This window comes from Convolutriloba macropyga, chromosome 6, assembly GCF_964194025.1.
Source record: "Convolutriloba macropyga chromosome 6, txConMacr16.3, whole genome shotgun sequence".
Classification (NCBI taxonomy): domain Eukaryota; kingdom Metazoa; phylum Xenacoelomorpha; order Acoela; family Convolutidae; genus Convolutriloba; species Convolutriloba macropyga.
In genome coordinates, this window is record NC_134473.1 from 64289363 (window position 1) to 64307542 (window position 18180).

Genomic DNA, 18180 nt, shown 5'->3' on the forward strand with positions numbered 1-18180 from the left:
TCAACACTTTTCTCGCTCAATTTTTTTCTTGAAATTGCTGTTTTTGCCTGTTTTTGTTCTTTAGGTAGCCGTAAATTGCTGACAAGTCTCTTAAGCTTGTAATTGAGGATTGAATAAATGATGTTACCCGAATCATTAAACAGTTTTTAGCTTTTAGTCATAAAGTTTAGGATAAACATTTTCAAACATTTTCAGTTTTTGTTGTTCTTTTCGTCAAATTGTAACTTATTTTCATCAATGAGAGGTCACATTAGATTTCTTGTATTCCAAAAAATAAACTATCTACTGATATTATTTGTCACCGATGCTTTGTTTTTTGAACAATATGCGTCTTCATAAACGTTTTTTGAGTGGTCATTTTTCGCGCTTCTTTTTCTCTTCTTTCAGAACAATCGCGTAGTAACAGATCCCAATGGTTTACAAATGTGGCCCAAATAAACTTATTTAATCTCTCAGTATGATTCCTGCAGCTGAATTTGTAGAAATAAGAATTGAATTAAAAATACATAATATTCAGATAACAGCTAATGATTTTAATGGTAGCAATAGTTTGTGTTTTCGCAAATCTCTTCTAATTTTTTAAGTTTTTCTTTGGTTCGTTTCTAAGTCTTAAACTACCCAAAGACAAGGCCATTTTGTTTTGAGTAACTTCATAGTAAATTATCATAGATTTTCAAGTTAAAACCTAATGTTTTTTCAAGACTTTTGAAATTTTTTGGTTTAAAAAATGTTGATTAATTATTGAATTTCGCCTCATTGATCGTTCTCTTTGTTTACTTGTAACTTAGTCTCATTAATAAAACTTTCCATCAGGTGAATAAATAGGAGAAATTAAGTTTGAGTAATTAAGGTCTTATCTAACTGCATTTGAGGTTGTTACTATGTGCTTTTAAATTTAGATATTCAGTTTTTGCCGTGAAAATTTCGTTTTTGCTTTGTTTGTTTGGTTGTTTTTTGTCTCGTAGTCTCTTTAAGGTCAGATCTCAATAACGTTTCAAAAAGGCATGGCATTATGTAATTCAATTAGTAGATGTGTTGTGTAACGATTGTTTTAAGCTCAAACATCTATTTTTGTTATTTCTTCATTTGGTTGACAATTAAGTCAAAAATGTAGATGAGGTCGGGTCGGAACATCATGTGCGACCGCACATTAACGATCCGCCTTGTTTCTTATAGCTTTAATACCATGACCTGGGTCTACCCTCCCCCCCCCCCCCCCCCCCCCCCCCAAAAAAAAAAAAAATAAAAAGAACTTTTGACTCACTAATATCAAAAACAAAAGAGGGAAAAGAAAAAGAGTTGAGGATTTATTTACATACACACATAAGTTGGTCATTTTGCTCATAATCTGAAAGCTGTTTAACGTAAACAGATACCATGTTCTAAACAAATGTAGCGAACATTTTTGTGATCAAGAGTTAAGTGTAAAATTAGTTAGTACTTTTACCTAATCTATACTCCTGTTCTAACCGGAGTTGTTTATAACTGTTATGTCCGTTTCCTACATTATTCCCTGCGTTCAAACTCAGATCGGATAGCTCCACTTTATTCCCTAATTTCTTTATTCCATGGATTTGTGTCACATGGCGTCCCGGGGCGCGGGAAGCATGAATAAATGATTGAACCTGTTTCCAATTACTTGATCAAAACTCTAGTTTCCTGTTGTTCAGTGACAGGCAATTAAAAAACCCCGCCCACTCCATTTGCAAATCGGCCCCCTCCCCCCCCCCCCCCCCCGCCCACCCCCAACCCCGTCTCCACCCAGCCCGTATTACCCTCCCACGCACATATAAAACATGTACACATCTGTATTTGCGCGTATAAACGTGTTGCAATTCTTTTACGTATAATTCTTTTGCTATAATTTGTTCCCAAATTTGTATTTATAACGGTTTAGCTGGGGTGGTTAAAATTTAGTTAGTAATGCTAATGGTTATAAATAATGTGTAACGGCTATTAAACCCAAGCTTTCATCAACTTTAATCTTATTCGGTAAAAAAAATACATATATAAAATATAAAAGGATATATTGTATCTATATATGGTTTTAATTCCCTTACATATATAAAACCATATATTTCCCTAAAATAGAATTAAGGGTTACTAAGGTCACGCTCTATTGGGGAAAGAATAAAATTGAAGTACACTAAAGTGCAATTTGGAAAATTTTTCCCAAGAAAAAAAACAAAAAAGCGGAAGCTTTGAGTATTTTTCACTTAGATAGCGAGACATAGAATGCAAATGGCTACTCAGCATATAATATCCGCAATTTTCCATTCCGTATTCCATTTGTGTTTTACAGACTTATCTTTTTCCTCGTTTTCCTTGTTGAAAGAAAAGCCTTGGCCATTTACTTTTGACTGTCCCTTCAGTGGCGGCTATTTAATTTGCTAAACTGACAATGTTATTATTACAGCACCCTTCAATTTTTGTCAAGCAAGCCTGAAAAGATTTCACTTTTATTTCACGTTCTTTCTCCCATAATTTTTACCCATAATTTCCCATTTTTACAATTTTTTTATTACGTAATAAACCAACATCCGTTATTAAAGCGGTGTCTTTACATGGTTACTAGGCATAACTAGCTTTGGTTATAACAAGTGTAGTCGTTATTGCAAAAAGCTATTTTTCATAATATTGAGGCTTATTTTGTGAATATTTTTGGCTGATTTTTATCCATTTACGCTTTTTGTTCTGTTTCTATACGCTTATCTGCCCTCAAAAAAGCCAAAGCCCCCCAACGTGGTTTTAAGCAGGAAAAGGAGTTGAAAAGAAGTGGAAAAATTAAGCAATCGATTCCCCATTTTTATTGACATTTTTATTTAGTTCTCCTACACTTGTTTACTCCTGTGGGAATGAGATCGTGGAAAAGTAATTTAGAGTATACGCTGAATAAAAATATAAATAACACAGATAAAACTTTCAGTTTGTTTTCGATTTTAGCTCGCGAGTTACCTCAAGACATTGCTCAAATCTTATTCCGCCAAAATGACTGAAATCTTTTGAAACATTTCAAAATATTGTAAACTGTACCGAATATACTTTTTTTAATCCTCTCTTTGTTATTTTTGGGCAAAGTAATCCCTTTTCAACAGCCCTTAGATTTTACGATATGGGTTGTTATAAATTTTTAATGAAATGGATTGTTTGTGTTTTATGAAGCGATCACCGTGAATATTAAGCCTTGTGTGCTGTCTGGTTAATAATTTATAACTAATATGAGTCAGCGCGATTTTTTCTTCTCATCAACCAGTCGATCGAAAGTTTTCAATTATCAGAAATCGAAATTTCGTCTTTCTCCTCTTCAGACGCACCAATCAAAATGCAGTTTGGCCAATAAAAATTGGACCAATCACAACGCAGCTTCAGTTCCGATTACGTCATCCAGCTTAACACGGTCAACTTTGAGTGACGCAGGCAAAACTGCTTCCTACGCAAACGGAACTAGTGTGAGTCAGTATATTCCGGATAACTGCAACCAGTCGGTTACGAGTGGGGGGAGCTTGGCAGGTACCCAGAGTCGAGGAGCTCCCAGATCAATTCCAAGGGCAAAATCATCAGACACATTCGAACACGCAGGTAAAGTACAGTTGGGTCTTTTTGATCTTTTCAACAATGGCCCAGCTCCCCTATTACAAAAGGGGAGGCAATTCTTGAGTAGAATTAACCGAGTAATATATCCACCAATCAGAAATCATCTAAACTGTATTGGCTTACCTGCAAATCGAGAGTATCATGCAATATGACATTGAGTGTAATTTAGAACGGGGGGTGGGGGGGGGGGGGGGTGCTCAACATGGTACTAATTGGTGAAAATATCCAGAAGACTTTTTCTGCAATTTTTTGACATTTGATACTGGGATCATTTTCATGGACCATAATGTCCGGACGTCCGCCGCGCACTAATGTTAGTTTGTAGCCGTAGATGATTTTTGTTCTGTTGTTATATCAATTTGAGGATAAACTTTCTTCCATACTGCATCCTAAGTCAACTTCCCACTGATACTATCAATTCATGCATCGGAAGCCAAAATGACACTTGCCTGTAAATTAAGCTCATTAGACTTCTGTTTTTTCAAAAACTGTTGTAATTATTGCTTTTGATTGAACTCTTGGATTTGTTTCGATACGTTATCAACTCAAAACGTCGAAAAACAGTTGTCTGAAATGAGCTTGCTTGACAGTTCCGAAATTATAGTTTTCAAGAAACGATGAATCGGTCGAGCAAGCCGATAGGCAATTAAGCCAAATTTTGAATAACAGGTCAAGCAAGCCGAAAATTTGAGATCCCTAAGGCTAACGTTTGGGTCAGCCTGTGGGCTCACTTTGCCGCGATAACAAGCACGCGATTTTCGAATTTCATCCCAGAACAGATGAAAGGCATACCCTTTTAAAAAGTTGTGCAGGGGTTTGTATGCTTGTACCCCACGATGATGAAAAATAACACAAACTGCGTTGCAACACATTAAATATTGAACAATATACTTTTTCTGTTGAATTGCGTATTCACTTTTCATAAGTCAAGGTCTAAACATGGGAAGTGCTTATTGAATTCAAACGTGCTTCTATGTCGTTTTGTTTTTCAATTTGGCTAGCTTGGTTTTCATATCAAGTGATGACAAGGCAAAAAAGAAACCCGTTTAGATTTTAATTTATAAGTATAGTCGAAAGAATTAGGTTCCACACTGACTAAAAATTCACGTCAGAGCGAGCTCGTTTGTGTCAATTGCGATGTTATTATAAAAATTGATGTCTGAACTGAAATAAATTGTCAAGATAAATTATCAACCCATTGACATTTATAACAGTTGGGTATCTAATCTTTAAAAACAATTTACGGCAAGCATTTTTTCATTTTCAAATTGAGTGCATTGATAGAAGAAACACGAGTGATTTTGAATTCAAGTAAAGTGCCCTGCGATCTTACAAAACCAAAACTGTTTCACGATGCTTTAATTGCAGTATTGTACAAATTTCTTTGATTAAATGAAAAAGACAAAAAAGAGGGTAGGAAACGAAAAGTATAGTTCCTTGGTATTGAATTGACAGTTTTAAGAGGATTCACAAAAAATGAAAATAGAGGTAAGTAATAGTTGCGATAGGCATTTGGTCCTAAAATGTTTTGCTCATTTTGTTTATGGCAAAATCAGTAAGCCCACTTCATATAAAAAGTGACTGCGCATTAATGAAGGTAAAACCTTATAAAAGTACACTTGGTACCAGAAAGCTGTGTACCGCACATTTTGTGCTCTTTAAGCGTTATTCTTGCGCAAAAAGCTTGATTTGTGATAAGGCACGAAATTTTTAAATTCTAAATGGAAATTTCATTCTCGTTTTCTCCGCTTACACAGAAAATATGGCTAGCTTGCTTTGTTAATTTGATAACTGCCACGCAATTCCAACCGCCCGATTTTCATGGACTAACCAAGATTTAGTAACCAGCGTGTATACAATTGTTACTGGAGAGATCGGGTACTGGAGAGATCGGGTACTGGAGAGATCGGGAAATAGTCCAAATCTGAATCTAATTGAACACTTACAGAAAGCATCAGTAAAAAAGCAGATAGTTATTAGGGAAATTTTGAAAAAAGATTTTTGACGCAGATGTGTCGAGAAAAATCTGTATGAAAACTTACCGTCTATGTAGAAAACAAACCGTCTACTACATATCAAAAAAGCGAGACACGTTACTCTAGATCTCATTTGAACTCAAACTGTAGCACTATTTGGTATTCGTGGCGCTTTAAGAGTTTTTAACTTGTACTTAGGTTTTGGTTCCACAGTGTAGTAGCTAAAACCGAATAGAAATTTTGCATGAAACAGAAAAAACTGTATGGTGGTCCAATCAAAGTTGACAGCTCGATGATTGAATGGATGAAGGTTTTGGTCTTTTCATAAGTTTTCAGTTGTTGAGTTTGCATTGCGTTTATTCTACTTTTTTTAATGATTGATATTGTGGGTGCTAAACAGACTCTTTTTAATTACAATCAAAATATTTACAAATCAAAATATTTTTAAGTATATCTCCGCTTTCAATGATTACTTCAAGTGGGCGTATGAATGCAATCAATTGTCAGCCTTTCAATGATTGAAATACCTGTTGTCTTGCTTTTTTGAGAAAGGTTAAAGTTTTATATCGGACCGGATTCTAGTGGTTGTAAACATATCGGTTAACACGAAACTTTGACAACGTATACTTCGAAACAAAGCTGAATTCACCTTAGAACATGGGCGCATTTAATAAACCTATAATATTGAGACCCTTTCATTTTGCATCCCACAATTTAGAAAGAAATAAAAAAGAGTGTGAGTTTTTTACGAAAAGTTCTAACAAATTCAATGACAATTTTCAAACAAACAAAAATTGTGAAAACAAATCATTGCGAGGCATTTGATCTGAAAATATCTATTTACATTAACAGTTCATGTTTTGCGAACATCACTCGAAACTATGAGAATAAATGATTCCAGGCAAGAACCGTTTGTTTATTAGTATTATTTGTATAAACTAAGGAAATAAAACTAATGTCAATAAATCAATATCTAATTTGCTGCATTTTGTTTTTGCTAGTTTTCCAGGGCTAGTAATCGCTGGAGGTGTGTAGAAACTTCTGTAAAATTAATAAAATAGAAAAACGTTGCCTGCAGAACAAGAATTGTCGTCTACTGAATGTTAATGAAATATTTCCATCCCTATACAACACCAAAATCGTTTCGTAGACTATGTTTGCTCACTAAGAGCGATAAAAACACTCAACACAAAAATTCGAATTTCCGAAATTTCGATATTGCGTTTTTCTGCTGCGATTATTATCACTTATGGTCAGAAAAATAAACCTATGAAAAAAATTCTATCTTATTGTATAGGAATTGATTAGTTGTGCCAGTTCTGCTAGTTCTGATTTATTTCAAAATTAACCAATTATAGACGTAATTCTTCTGGATTTAGAACACGTTCAGAATAAATGTCTAACAAAATTTGAATCACGAAAATTTGAAACACGAAATTTTGTCGAACATATATTGACCTTAGCTGAAATTTCTGCAAAAAGAAAAAATAAGTTACGCAAAAGAAAAATGGCATATCCAAATACACCACATATCAAAGTCTCCTAATGAAAATTATAAATTTTTCGAAACGAGCCGATTAAAAAGACAATACAGCAGAATTGCGGCTGGTGTCTACTTTTTTTGACGAAAAAAGGAACTGTAAATGTTTTATTCTTTAATAAACCACTCTTCTGAGAAATAAATAAATAGTAGTTTATTTCTTCTTGCATCACCAAATTCTGTTCAATAATATTTAATTTCTGACTTCCTGCTTTTCTAAAGAAAATGTCTTCAAGCTAATTTGTATATTTTACATTTTTTTTTCATATCATTTTCATTTTCGAAATTGATTGCCAAGTTTAACAATTAGGTGGAACAAAACTTTCAGCAAACTTTTTATTGCGTCTGAATTTCTGCTGTGGAAATTGATAAATGTGGTAACGTGACCAAAATTGATAAATTGTAGAGTTTACACTTTTTCGAGAAAAAAATGCATTGGTTTGATTCGATTAAAAGGCTTTTGTAAGATCACAGTATTCTTTAGTCGTCTATAAACAAAATGTTTTTGTTTACTCGGCCTTTTCGGAGAATCACGAAGAAAGTTTGCATTTTCAAGCGCTATTGTGCAGAAACCGTGCTACTGTGCATAAACCAAAATGTAAAAGCAATTTATTCAAAAAAAGGAGCTGGAAGTACTGAAGTAGTCAGCAAATTTGAATGCATTTGGGCATTTATTGACAATCTAGGTTCAGAAATTGCAAAAACCGTCAGATTTTTAAAAAAATAATGAAGCAAAATTGTCTGAAATTTAACTCAGATTGCATTAGACACATGTTTGAAAACATTACAAGGCCTCTATTTAATTTGCAAAACCTAATGTTGTCATTATCAGTCTCTAGAGAGCCTGTTTGAACTCAAAATTGAAATATTAAAAAAATTAAGCTAAAACATTTTCAAAGTTTTGCCTAATATCTGTGGTTATTCACTCCAAAATAACCCGACTACTGAAATGAATAATATTTAGGTGTCTCTATATGTTTTCAGCTATTGAGATTGCACTCAGTTTTTTCTACAATTTCTCCTGACTGATATTGTGGGTGCTAAAAAATGTTCTTCAATTATAATTACAATAATGTTCTAATAAACCTTCCAAGTTCTGCAATTTCTCAGCTTACTTCAAGTGGGAGTATGAATGCGTATAATTGTCAGTTTTTAAATGATTCAAATAGTTGTTCTCTTGCGTTTTTTCAGATTGTTATAAATTTACATTATAAATGATTCCACTGGTCTTAAAAATATCGGCTTAAAAGAAATTTTTAACGTTTACTGCAAGGAATCTGAAACTGGGAATTTGGGCGCGTTGAATATGCACAAAATTTCGAGACCACTTGTTTCGTTTTGTTTTAAATGATTATTTTAAAAAATGAAAAATAATGTGAGGTTTTACGTGAGGTTTCACAAATTTATTCTCAATTTTCAAGACATTTAATTTTTATGAAAACAAATCTTCAATAAGAGCTCATGTTCTCTTTTCACAGCAGACGTAATAACCAGAACAATTTATTTTGTGGCAAAACCCTTTGCTGATTAGTTGTTTTTATGTTATTAAAGAAAATAAAATTAACGTAAAATTGTCAGAGGTTGCTAGCTATTTGTCAATTAATTTGCTGAAATTAGTTTTCGATAGTCTTCTAGGACTAGGAAACACTGAAAATGAACTGAAGGAAAGTGTGCAGAAACTTGAAAAGTATTACTAAAATATCAAATTGTTGCCTGATGGACACGAGTTATCGTCTCCTGTATGTAAATAAACTAATTTGATTCCTATGAACTAATTTTGTAAATAAATTTTTCCAACCGAGAATGAAATTGAAATTACAGAAACGCAATTTCTTTAAAAAAAACTTCCACGTTATCTTTTCTGTATACTGTTATCTCTTTGAATATAAGTCGAATGAAGCCAATGTTCTTTCATTGAATAGAAATTAGATTATTTTTTAAAAAAAGATTAGACGGATTGGTCTTTGAAACCAACGTGGATTGACAAACAAAGTTATTAATAAGAAAAAGTACAGAGGAACACAAACAATTAAATAAAAATTCAATTTCAATATAATATAAAATGTATTTTTTTGAAATTTAAGCAGATAAAATTAAAATATACTGCAGAAACTCCCCTGGTGTCTACTTTTATCGCAAAAAAAGTATATCACTAAATTTTTTAAAATTGTTTTATAATTCAGTTTTCTCAAAAAGACACGAAGAAATAAATCGTAATTTTTGTTTTCTTGCAACATCAAATTCTTTTCAATACCAATTCTCGTTACTTGTCGACATCCCGTTCTGTAAAGAAACTTTTTATTGGCCATTTTTTGTGTTTTACACCTATTGATCACTTTGACAATCTCGAAAATAAATTGAGACGATAATTAATGTTATAGAAATTTTTTCAACACACCCTGTATTGTATCCCAATATCTGATGTAAAAATTGATAAATGACATTGCGTGACCTAATGAAAGAAAGTATTGAGTTTTTCTATTTTTTAAGGCAAATGTGACAAAGAATTTTCATTGATTGAACCAATTTTTCAGTTTGTTCATCTTTTTCTATATTTGTCTTTAACACGATAAACATTATGCATGAAGAGGACAGAGCAACCATATTAGCATTTTTCAAAAACAAAACTTTTGGCCCAGTGAAACAAAAACGGTTATTTTTACTTCAACTACCTGAGAAAAATATTTTAGGTAGATCATTTTCTCGTTAACAATAGATTTCCCGTGCTTTGCTCTTGTCTATTGTGTGTTGATATTAAAAGGATGCTTTAAATCTAATAACTGAATACATCAATGCAATAGACAACAAACTTCGCGCTCAATCGCTCAAGTAATTTTTGCCAAATGAATCTAGCGAAGCACAAAATTTTCTAAGCCTGCCACTCAATAATCCACTGAACAATGCAAAATAGTTTTGATTAATTAAATTGCTTCACATAGCTTCCCGGGATGACTGCTCACCCGTTTGGAACTCGCCCTTTGGCATCATCAAAGCGTGGTGTACAGATTATGCACTTAGATTAACCTTTGTGTTACCTAAGTTATAATGAACGTCACTGTGTACCAAGGCTCTTTCATCACTGATTGTGCTAATTCCACCACTGAGAGCTACTATCCCTCGGGGAATATTAATCTATCAGGGTACACCAATCATGCAGCCGTGTCATAAATCAAACTTTTAACAAATATTTTTAGTTACACTTCCTTCCTCCTTCAAATTTTGCTAAGTTACAATTCTACAAGAAGGTATTTTCTTAACAAAATAAAACCGCTCTAGGGTATCAATTGACTAAACTTATAAAGCCGTTTGATGACTTGTCAAATCTAAACGATGTCCCTGTGTTTTTGCCATAAAATGCTATCAGAATTAAAAACCAAATAATCTTTTCATTTGAATAATGGTTGTCAATTTTTCGGGGTTAATCTAAAATTTGGATGTTAACAATGTATTTTTACTACTTTTACGAATGTGCAAATATGATGTCATAGTAAATGAGACTCAATGAGGATTTTGGTATTCTACAGGTTGTTTTGCGACTCGAAGAGGTGTGTTATTATTCTGCAGGTGTTTTTGAGCGCAAGCAAATATGTTCAATTATTGAACTTTGACTTTTTTCTCTTCGAATATCGACATCTGTTCGAGAATATTGACACTATAATATTCGAACAATGGAGAGTAGTGGGTTTTTTAATGTACAGTAATCAGAAGCCGCCTATAATAATCGTGGTCACTCTACAACAGTCTCAAATTATCCCGCACCTGTCCCACCCCCAACACTTAACATTCACCACCACACATACCTCAATGCAAACTTACCCCAGCACAAACTCTCCCCAACCTACACAGCCCCCATCTGCTGCCTCCCGCTCCACCATCTAATCTCATGCCCCCATGTACCTTGTTCCCGCCCACCTACCCATACCTGGCCACCTGGGCACCTGTTCCACTCGAACACTTAACACCTAACCCCCAACCCCACCCCAATCATTCTTATCCGAAAACCTAATCCCCAACCCACACACCCAGCTATTACCCCATCTGGTGCTTTCCCCCACCACTATCTAGTCCGACACCTATCTATCCCGGTCGTGCTCACCTATATATGCCTGGTTACGGCCCCCTAAACATTAGCCCCCGTTACTCTTTTCATCTATATTGGTGGCAATATTGAGAAGTGAAATAATTTTGATTACAATATTACGCGGTTAACGAATTAGGCGTCTGACTTAATGGTTTTTTAACCTTTTTATTAATAGCCGCGAAGCGATAGCTGAGGCTATTATTGGCCTTCTCTTGGTTTTTTATTTAGTTCGTCGTCAAGATTTTTGTCACGACCATCTGACGTCAAAACCACTTCAAATCTACTTTTTGTTCATTCGTTCATGCAATTTCAACTGAATTGCGTGCGTGACGTCGTTTTTCACTCTTAGTGGAGCTAGTTTTTTTTAAAATTCAAAGATTTTGAATTGTATTTGGGCGCTGTCTTTTTTTTAAGATCTGTTCACACATTTTCATGATTTTTGAAGTCAAATTGGAGTAGTTATTTTGGTCACGCCGAAACAGTAAGTGGAGCGAAAAAGCGAGTGATTTTGCGGCGTGAAATTTTTTGCTCTAAACGGTGTTGGAACGGTGTTCAAACGGTGTTTGAACAAAAATTTGCTTTCTGGCTAGTGGTTTTTTGTTCACATGCGGCAATTTCGCTTTGATTTTCTCTGTTTTCACAATTTTTTGGAATTGCATTTTTTCTAAATGGTTTTCCCAATCCATTCATAGTCCGTTCTAGGTCTAGTTTTCTGTTTAGTCAATGAAAATTCTTTGAATTGTGCGTCAGGACTTGTCCTGTTATGTTTTTTTTATTCACGTGATTAAGTTTTTGGTCACACGTGACTTACCTCACTCTTAAAAATAATTTCCTCACTCTGAAATTGATTTTTCTTTGCTTTAATTCAAAGAGATAAGGTCAAATGAGTGCTTGTCAATCTAATTGAAGGTTATATAAGAGCAGCAAATAGAAAAACCAATAAGTTATACTGATGCCTAATCAATATATAACATCTCAGCCCTTAATGAAAAGAATAGGTTTCTTTTTTTGTCTCTTTTCAACCTCCTTTTTGAGACTACAGATCTATGAAGCTATTGCGGCTATTTTTTGGCAATTTGCCAGCTATGTTTTTCCTTTTGGGCAGGGTTAGTTTTGCCGGAGTTCATCTGCTTCTGGTCGTTTCCGGTATTTTACTGACTTTGCTTTTATTCGCTGAAGCATGTTTATTATTGATTCGAATTTTGACTTGTTTGATTTCAAATATCGACTTCGGTTTTAGAACTTTGACCTTTGTATTCGAACAATGGAGAGTAGCGTATTTTTTAATGCATACTAATCAAGAACTTCCTGTAATATTCATGGTCAAATAGTAATTATGATAAGTTTTGACTCTACAAAAGACTCAAACTACCCCAGCATCTGTCCCACCCCAACATTGAACACCTAACCCCCACACCTACCCCAATGTTACTTACCCCAGAACCTACTCCCCCCATCTACACACCCACCCATCTGATGTCTCCCACAGCACCATCTAACTCCAAACCCCATCTACCCTCTTCCCGCCCATCTTCCCATACACGCCCACCTACCCATAGTTATTGGAAACTGCCGTGAAATTGCAAGCTCAAATGGTAACTGTGAGATATATTGATCCCATAACAGTCTTTTCTCCCAACGCAAACTAAGCTACCCCCCCCCCCCCACAAACACACATACACACACACACACACACACACACACAAACACACACACACACACACACGCACACGCACACACAACACACCCACACACACACACACACAAACACACACACACACACACACACACACACACACACACACACACACACACACTAACCTACATGACCCCTCTCCCAACCCCAACCCCAGGAGGGAGACACAAAAATAAGAACTGAGTTCTGCTGCGCAGGTGTGAGAACTCAATTAACACCAGCTGAGAGCACTGTTGTCTGCTCATCCTCAAGCAATCAGCTCATGGCATCTTCTGTAAACAACACTGGGGTGAATCCAGGAGGGGGAAGAGTCCAGAGCACACCGGCTGCCTTTGGTAATCTGGAACCTCTCATTGGGAACGGATACGGATCCCTGTTTGCAAAACTTGAAATGCTGGATAAGTCTATGGAAAACAGCGAGAGCCCAGATGAACATGTTAGTTGATTATCATCTGCAGGTAACGACAATTTATCAAAGGTTGAAATACTTCTGGAGAAGATTAGAGGGCTTAGAGATATGAAAGATGAATAAATTTGAACTTTGATTTTACAAATGACATCCCGTTGTAAAACAGGACTAAAATGTAGCCTACTCTGATTTTTATTTATGTTCATTCATTTCCATTTTTTACTAAATTTCACTTTTTGTTGAACTAGAAAAATTTTTTTGTTCACTGTTTACCGCATAAAAAAGCTGCTTGCGGGTCTTTGTCTAAAACTTCCTTTTGCAAAATTCATTATTAAATACTTATGATAACTTTGAGGCGTGTCCGGAGAAAACAGTCCCAGACAAAACCAGTCCTAGACCAGGGAAAACAGTCTCAAATTGCAAAAAATTTTCAGACAAAAGATTCCCAGACAAAAGACAAAATAGTCCACTAAAAGCAGACAAACTTGTCCGTCCCAGAAAAAATTGTTCTGAATAGCTATGAAGACAATTGTAAATATAATCTGCAAACAATTAACAAACGTAATCAATGACTTACTCTTCTGACACCATTGTTTTCAGTTGATAAAAATAAAGATTAAACGAAAAACTTGATGCAAAATACACAATTGGGCGGAAATTATGTTATAATCAGCTTAATTTTTCTTCAATGACATTCAATCGTATGAACAACTGTTAAGAGTTACATATTGGTGTGCATATGTTTGACTCTGTATCTGGACGGGACTATTTCGTCTGGGACTGTTTTGTCTGCTTTCTTAAGACTGTTTGTCTGAGAATATTTTTCTATTCAGGACTTCTGTCCGGGACTGTTTTGCCTTTTAATTCTTTAATTGCTCTCGAACGAAGTTCGTAGCAATTATTGTAAACGCGTTAGTCTTTTTATGCAAATTTTTTGTTTGACCATTTTGCGCTTTTTTCGAGAACAGTCTTTTTCTTCTCAAGTGACTTCATCACGCTTTCGTTCTTCTTTTTTGAGTGATCTATATTGCTCTCACTCAGAAGTAAAGCTTGCTAAAGTATGATCGATTGCATGCGAGTTACAAGAGGGAAATGATAGACTAGTGGGAAGGGCTTCTGGTGAGGGATCAGTAGGTCAATGGTTCGAATCCCGTCGAGGTCAACTGTTTTTTGCACCCATAAAGAAAAATTCATCTAGGCTACGCCCCCTGAATTAAATTACATCGCCTGTCGTTCGAGAGCAATTCTTCCGATATTAATCGGTTTATTTTTGTATGTTCACGCTATGAGGTTCCAAAACATCTCACGAGCAGCAATATCAGTAAGTGGCACTGTTAATGCAAGGGACTCTTATGTAATTATTTGCCAATTAGGTTTTCTTCCCTCTCTGCCTAATTAACATATTGTCAAGATTTATCGCAAAAAAAAACTGTGATAAACGTGAGTATTTATTCCCACCTGAAAGACTTTTCGTAAGTAATATTTGAAAACTATTCCACCTCTCATTATTGGTGATAAGGGGATATGGTTTTCCTCTGTGAAACAAAGCTTTGACTCTAAGTTCTTCCTTCAATTTATAAGTTCTTCGTTATTCCACTGTTTCCAACAGTGAAAATTGCTGACCTAATGGTCGAAAAAAATTTTAAACAATTTTCACGTTTTTTTCAACAATTTTTAAATGTGTACAGCTCAACCAGAGAACTTAAATTTCTAAAGATTAGATGAAAACTTCAAAACCGTTCGAGGCCTTATCGTAGATAAATAGTTGCGGGTGGGTGAGCGAGGCCTTTCCGTTATAACCAGCCCGCAATTTTTGAATTTTACTTACTTTCAATAAACTCATAAAACGTGGTCGGTGATCAATTCTCTGCGACCGATTTTATTTATGCGGGTTTAAATATAACTTCAGCATCAAAATTTACTAAAATTTCAATTGAAAATTATGAAAGAGACATGAAAAACACAATCACTGTGATATGATCTTCCTTATGTTTTAAACTCTTTTCAATTTTAATGAAAAGGTTCTAATGGGCCTTTAATGGACAATTGATGCATATTTAATTGTATTTTAAAAAAAATAAACATTATGCTGCAAGTTTCTCCAATCATTGTTACAACCAATTCGGTTACATGACAAAATATCTCGGCAAAACATATAATGTCATAAAACGTAAATTATTTCGTTTGATCTTTTGGTTCAATATTCCGATTACAAATTAGAAGTTGGCATTAACAACTCTTTCGTCATAATTCAGCTTAATTTTCGATCTATTTTTATCATTTAAAGGGTATAATTAAATCCTATGTTTGGTTGTGATAGTTTCATATCGTCCCAAGGACCACTGAGGCGTAGCCCAATGAACTAGTCCTAGATTTAAGATTTAGTAAATAAAATTTAATACATAATTTTTTCGCGTACGCACTATTATGTTAAATAATTGTTCTGATAATTTCAACGTTGGGGTAAAATATTGGGTCTATTATGGGTTTTTTTGGATCATTGGGTATTTTGGCATTGGGTTTTCGGCCCTGACAACCAACAATTCTTTTTTATTACTATTATTTTTATTACTTTACAGGTGGACCACCAATCAGCCGTTATAGTTCCGTGTATCTTCAAAGACGCAGGATGTCATTTTCAGGTAACCTGTTAACATACATTTTTGCCCCCACTCCACCGTTACAAATTGCAGGGAAAATTTTGATGCTTAGGTCATTATTTCATTTAGTACTTTGGATTGTAATTCAGGTCTTGTGACGGTGACAGGGTTAAACACTGGGGTGGCAAACAGAATAAATACAATTTTTTGTCATATTTAAAATTATTTTTAAGATTAATAAAAACAAAAAAATCCCAAAAAAGAATCAAAACCTTGATTTAAAAACCTTGTTTTCAGGGATCTCATTTTGCTCTTTCCCGACACTTAGAAGAATCTACAAAACTGCACCTGGCTATGACATACAGTGTAATGCAACACCAACAGAAACAACTTCTCATGGTCACTTCAGCCCTCGCAGCCGCCATGAACCCAAACACAGACGGAAACGTCATTTGGAAAATCCGCAACTTCGGAGAGCGACTTATGGAAGCAAAGTCGGGAAAGAGAGTCGAGTTACAAAGTGCAGTTTTTTACTCGTCTCGTTTTGGGTACAAGTTGACCCTGCTGATGTACCCAGATGGTTTTGCGTCTGCGAAAGGATCTCACATTTCAATATTCCTCAAAGTACTCAGAGGTATGTTTTACAAATTTCCATGGGGGGGGGGCTGTCAAATCCAAGTGACCTTTGATCAAACATTTTTTTAGATTTCAGTCGCCGATCATACCATGTTTCAGACTTTTAGCGACTGATCAGTCTTTTTTCAGACTTTGGACTCGGATCAGATTATTTGCCGCACAGAGTTCTGTTCAGAATATGCTCAAGACCCTCTGATCACAGATTTCTTCAGTCTCTGACCTCCCGGACTGATGTCTCATGATATTTCAGTACTGAATCATAAAAATTTCATTCTGTTTTTTTTTCTATGGGCAGAGCTCTGATCAAGGCACTTATTAGCCATTTCATGGTAAATTTCAGAGTAAATTCTGAGATTCTTCTGAACATCATGAACCTCAGTTTCTGAATTCTCCCTGAACATAATGAATTTTTATCCTGATTTTTTACTGATTAGTATGAAAAAAATCAATTCTCCTTAAAATTGGAAAAAACTCAGCCAATAGCAAAAATTAATTAAATGAGTATCTGATTAATTGAAACAGAAGGTTTAATAATAATAAAAACAGACAAAAGGGTTTTTAATTGTTAACAGAAGATTTTGTTGAATAATGTACACTGGTAGAGCATCGCACTCATCGTAACATCCACTCGTGACATCCTCTCGTAACATCCATTAGCATCGTAACATCCACTCGTAACATCCTCTCGTAACATCCACATCCACTAGCATCGTAAACTCCAATCGACAGTTTCCTCGAACTCGCTAAAATTGCACTCGATTCTCCAGAAAATATAATACCTGTGACCTTCATCTGATTAATCGTCGGCTGACACTGACACTCAAGCTTTAGGAAAAGACGTCTTTGTTCATAAGCGAAGGAGATGAAGAAGGGAAAGGTGGAATGTTTCACAGTACTTCCAATGCGCTGAAAAAAAACCCCCCCCACCACCGTTACCCCACCTGATCAGATTATCTTTTAGACTCTTGCCCCCGATCAAATTTTTGTACAGTGAGAAAGAAATAAAAATTCTACAATTAAAACTTGGTACAAATTACAGCATTAAAATCATATTGCAGGGGACATAAAACGACATTCTTTGTTTAAAGTTTTGTACAAAGATGGCTTTTCAGATCATTTTGCTCATTTTCAAAGTAAGACGGACCATTTTTTTGTTATTTTTCTTAGTGGACTTGACAGACATCAAATAACAATTGTTAAAAGCATTTAAAAAACACGCCTTGTATAGCAAAAATAGCCCTGGTCATTGTATTGGGGTTGTAGATACACCATGTCACCAAAAAGTTGCATACAGCACCATTTGTGCTCTTTAAGAGTTATTTTTGATTGAAATGTTTTCACTGGGCTAAGTTGTAAAAATTCAAAGATCTGAGCGAGATTTCATTTTTTTTCTTTGTTTATGAAAAAAAAGTTTAGTTGCTTTGTTCTGTTGCCATTCGTCACACTGTTGCAATTTTATATGTCCAATTTTACAACGAAAGAAACGCAGTTCAAAATAAATTCCTAGTATAAGCCATTCACAATACGCTGTCGGAAAATTCACAGGCTCGAGGCATCTCCTGCAAAGGGTTTGAGGAAGTTCTTTTGTTGAAATGGAATAAATTTTTTTGACAAAAAAACGAAAAATTTTAATCCGCACTATCGGTAG

The 18180-nt window shown here is 34.9% G+C and overlaps 1 protein-coding gene across 9 annotated transcripts in view; it reads left to right on the forward strand.

Annotated features, from left to right (window-relative positions):
- Positions 1-18180, forward strand: part of LOC142341862 (TNF receptor-associated factor 4-like) — an 80230-nt gene that overhangs the window by 53991 nt on the left and 8059 nt on the right. For all 9 annotated transcript variants that reach the window (XM_075393136.1, XM_075393135.1, XM_075393134.1 and 6 more), the window contains 4 exons: positions 3309-3579; positions 13085-13323; positions 15876-15938; positions 16194-16530. In XM_075393136.1, the coding sequence (XP_075249251.1) occupies positions 3309-3579; positions 13085-13323; positions 15876-15938; positions 16194-16530 (910 nt within the window). The remainder of the gene's footprint in view (positions 1-3308; positions 3580-13084; positions 13324-15875; positions 15939-16193; positions 16531-18180) is intronic.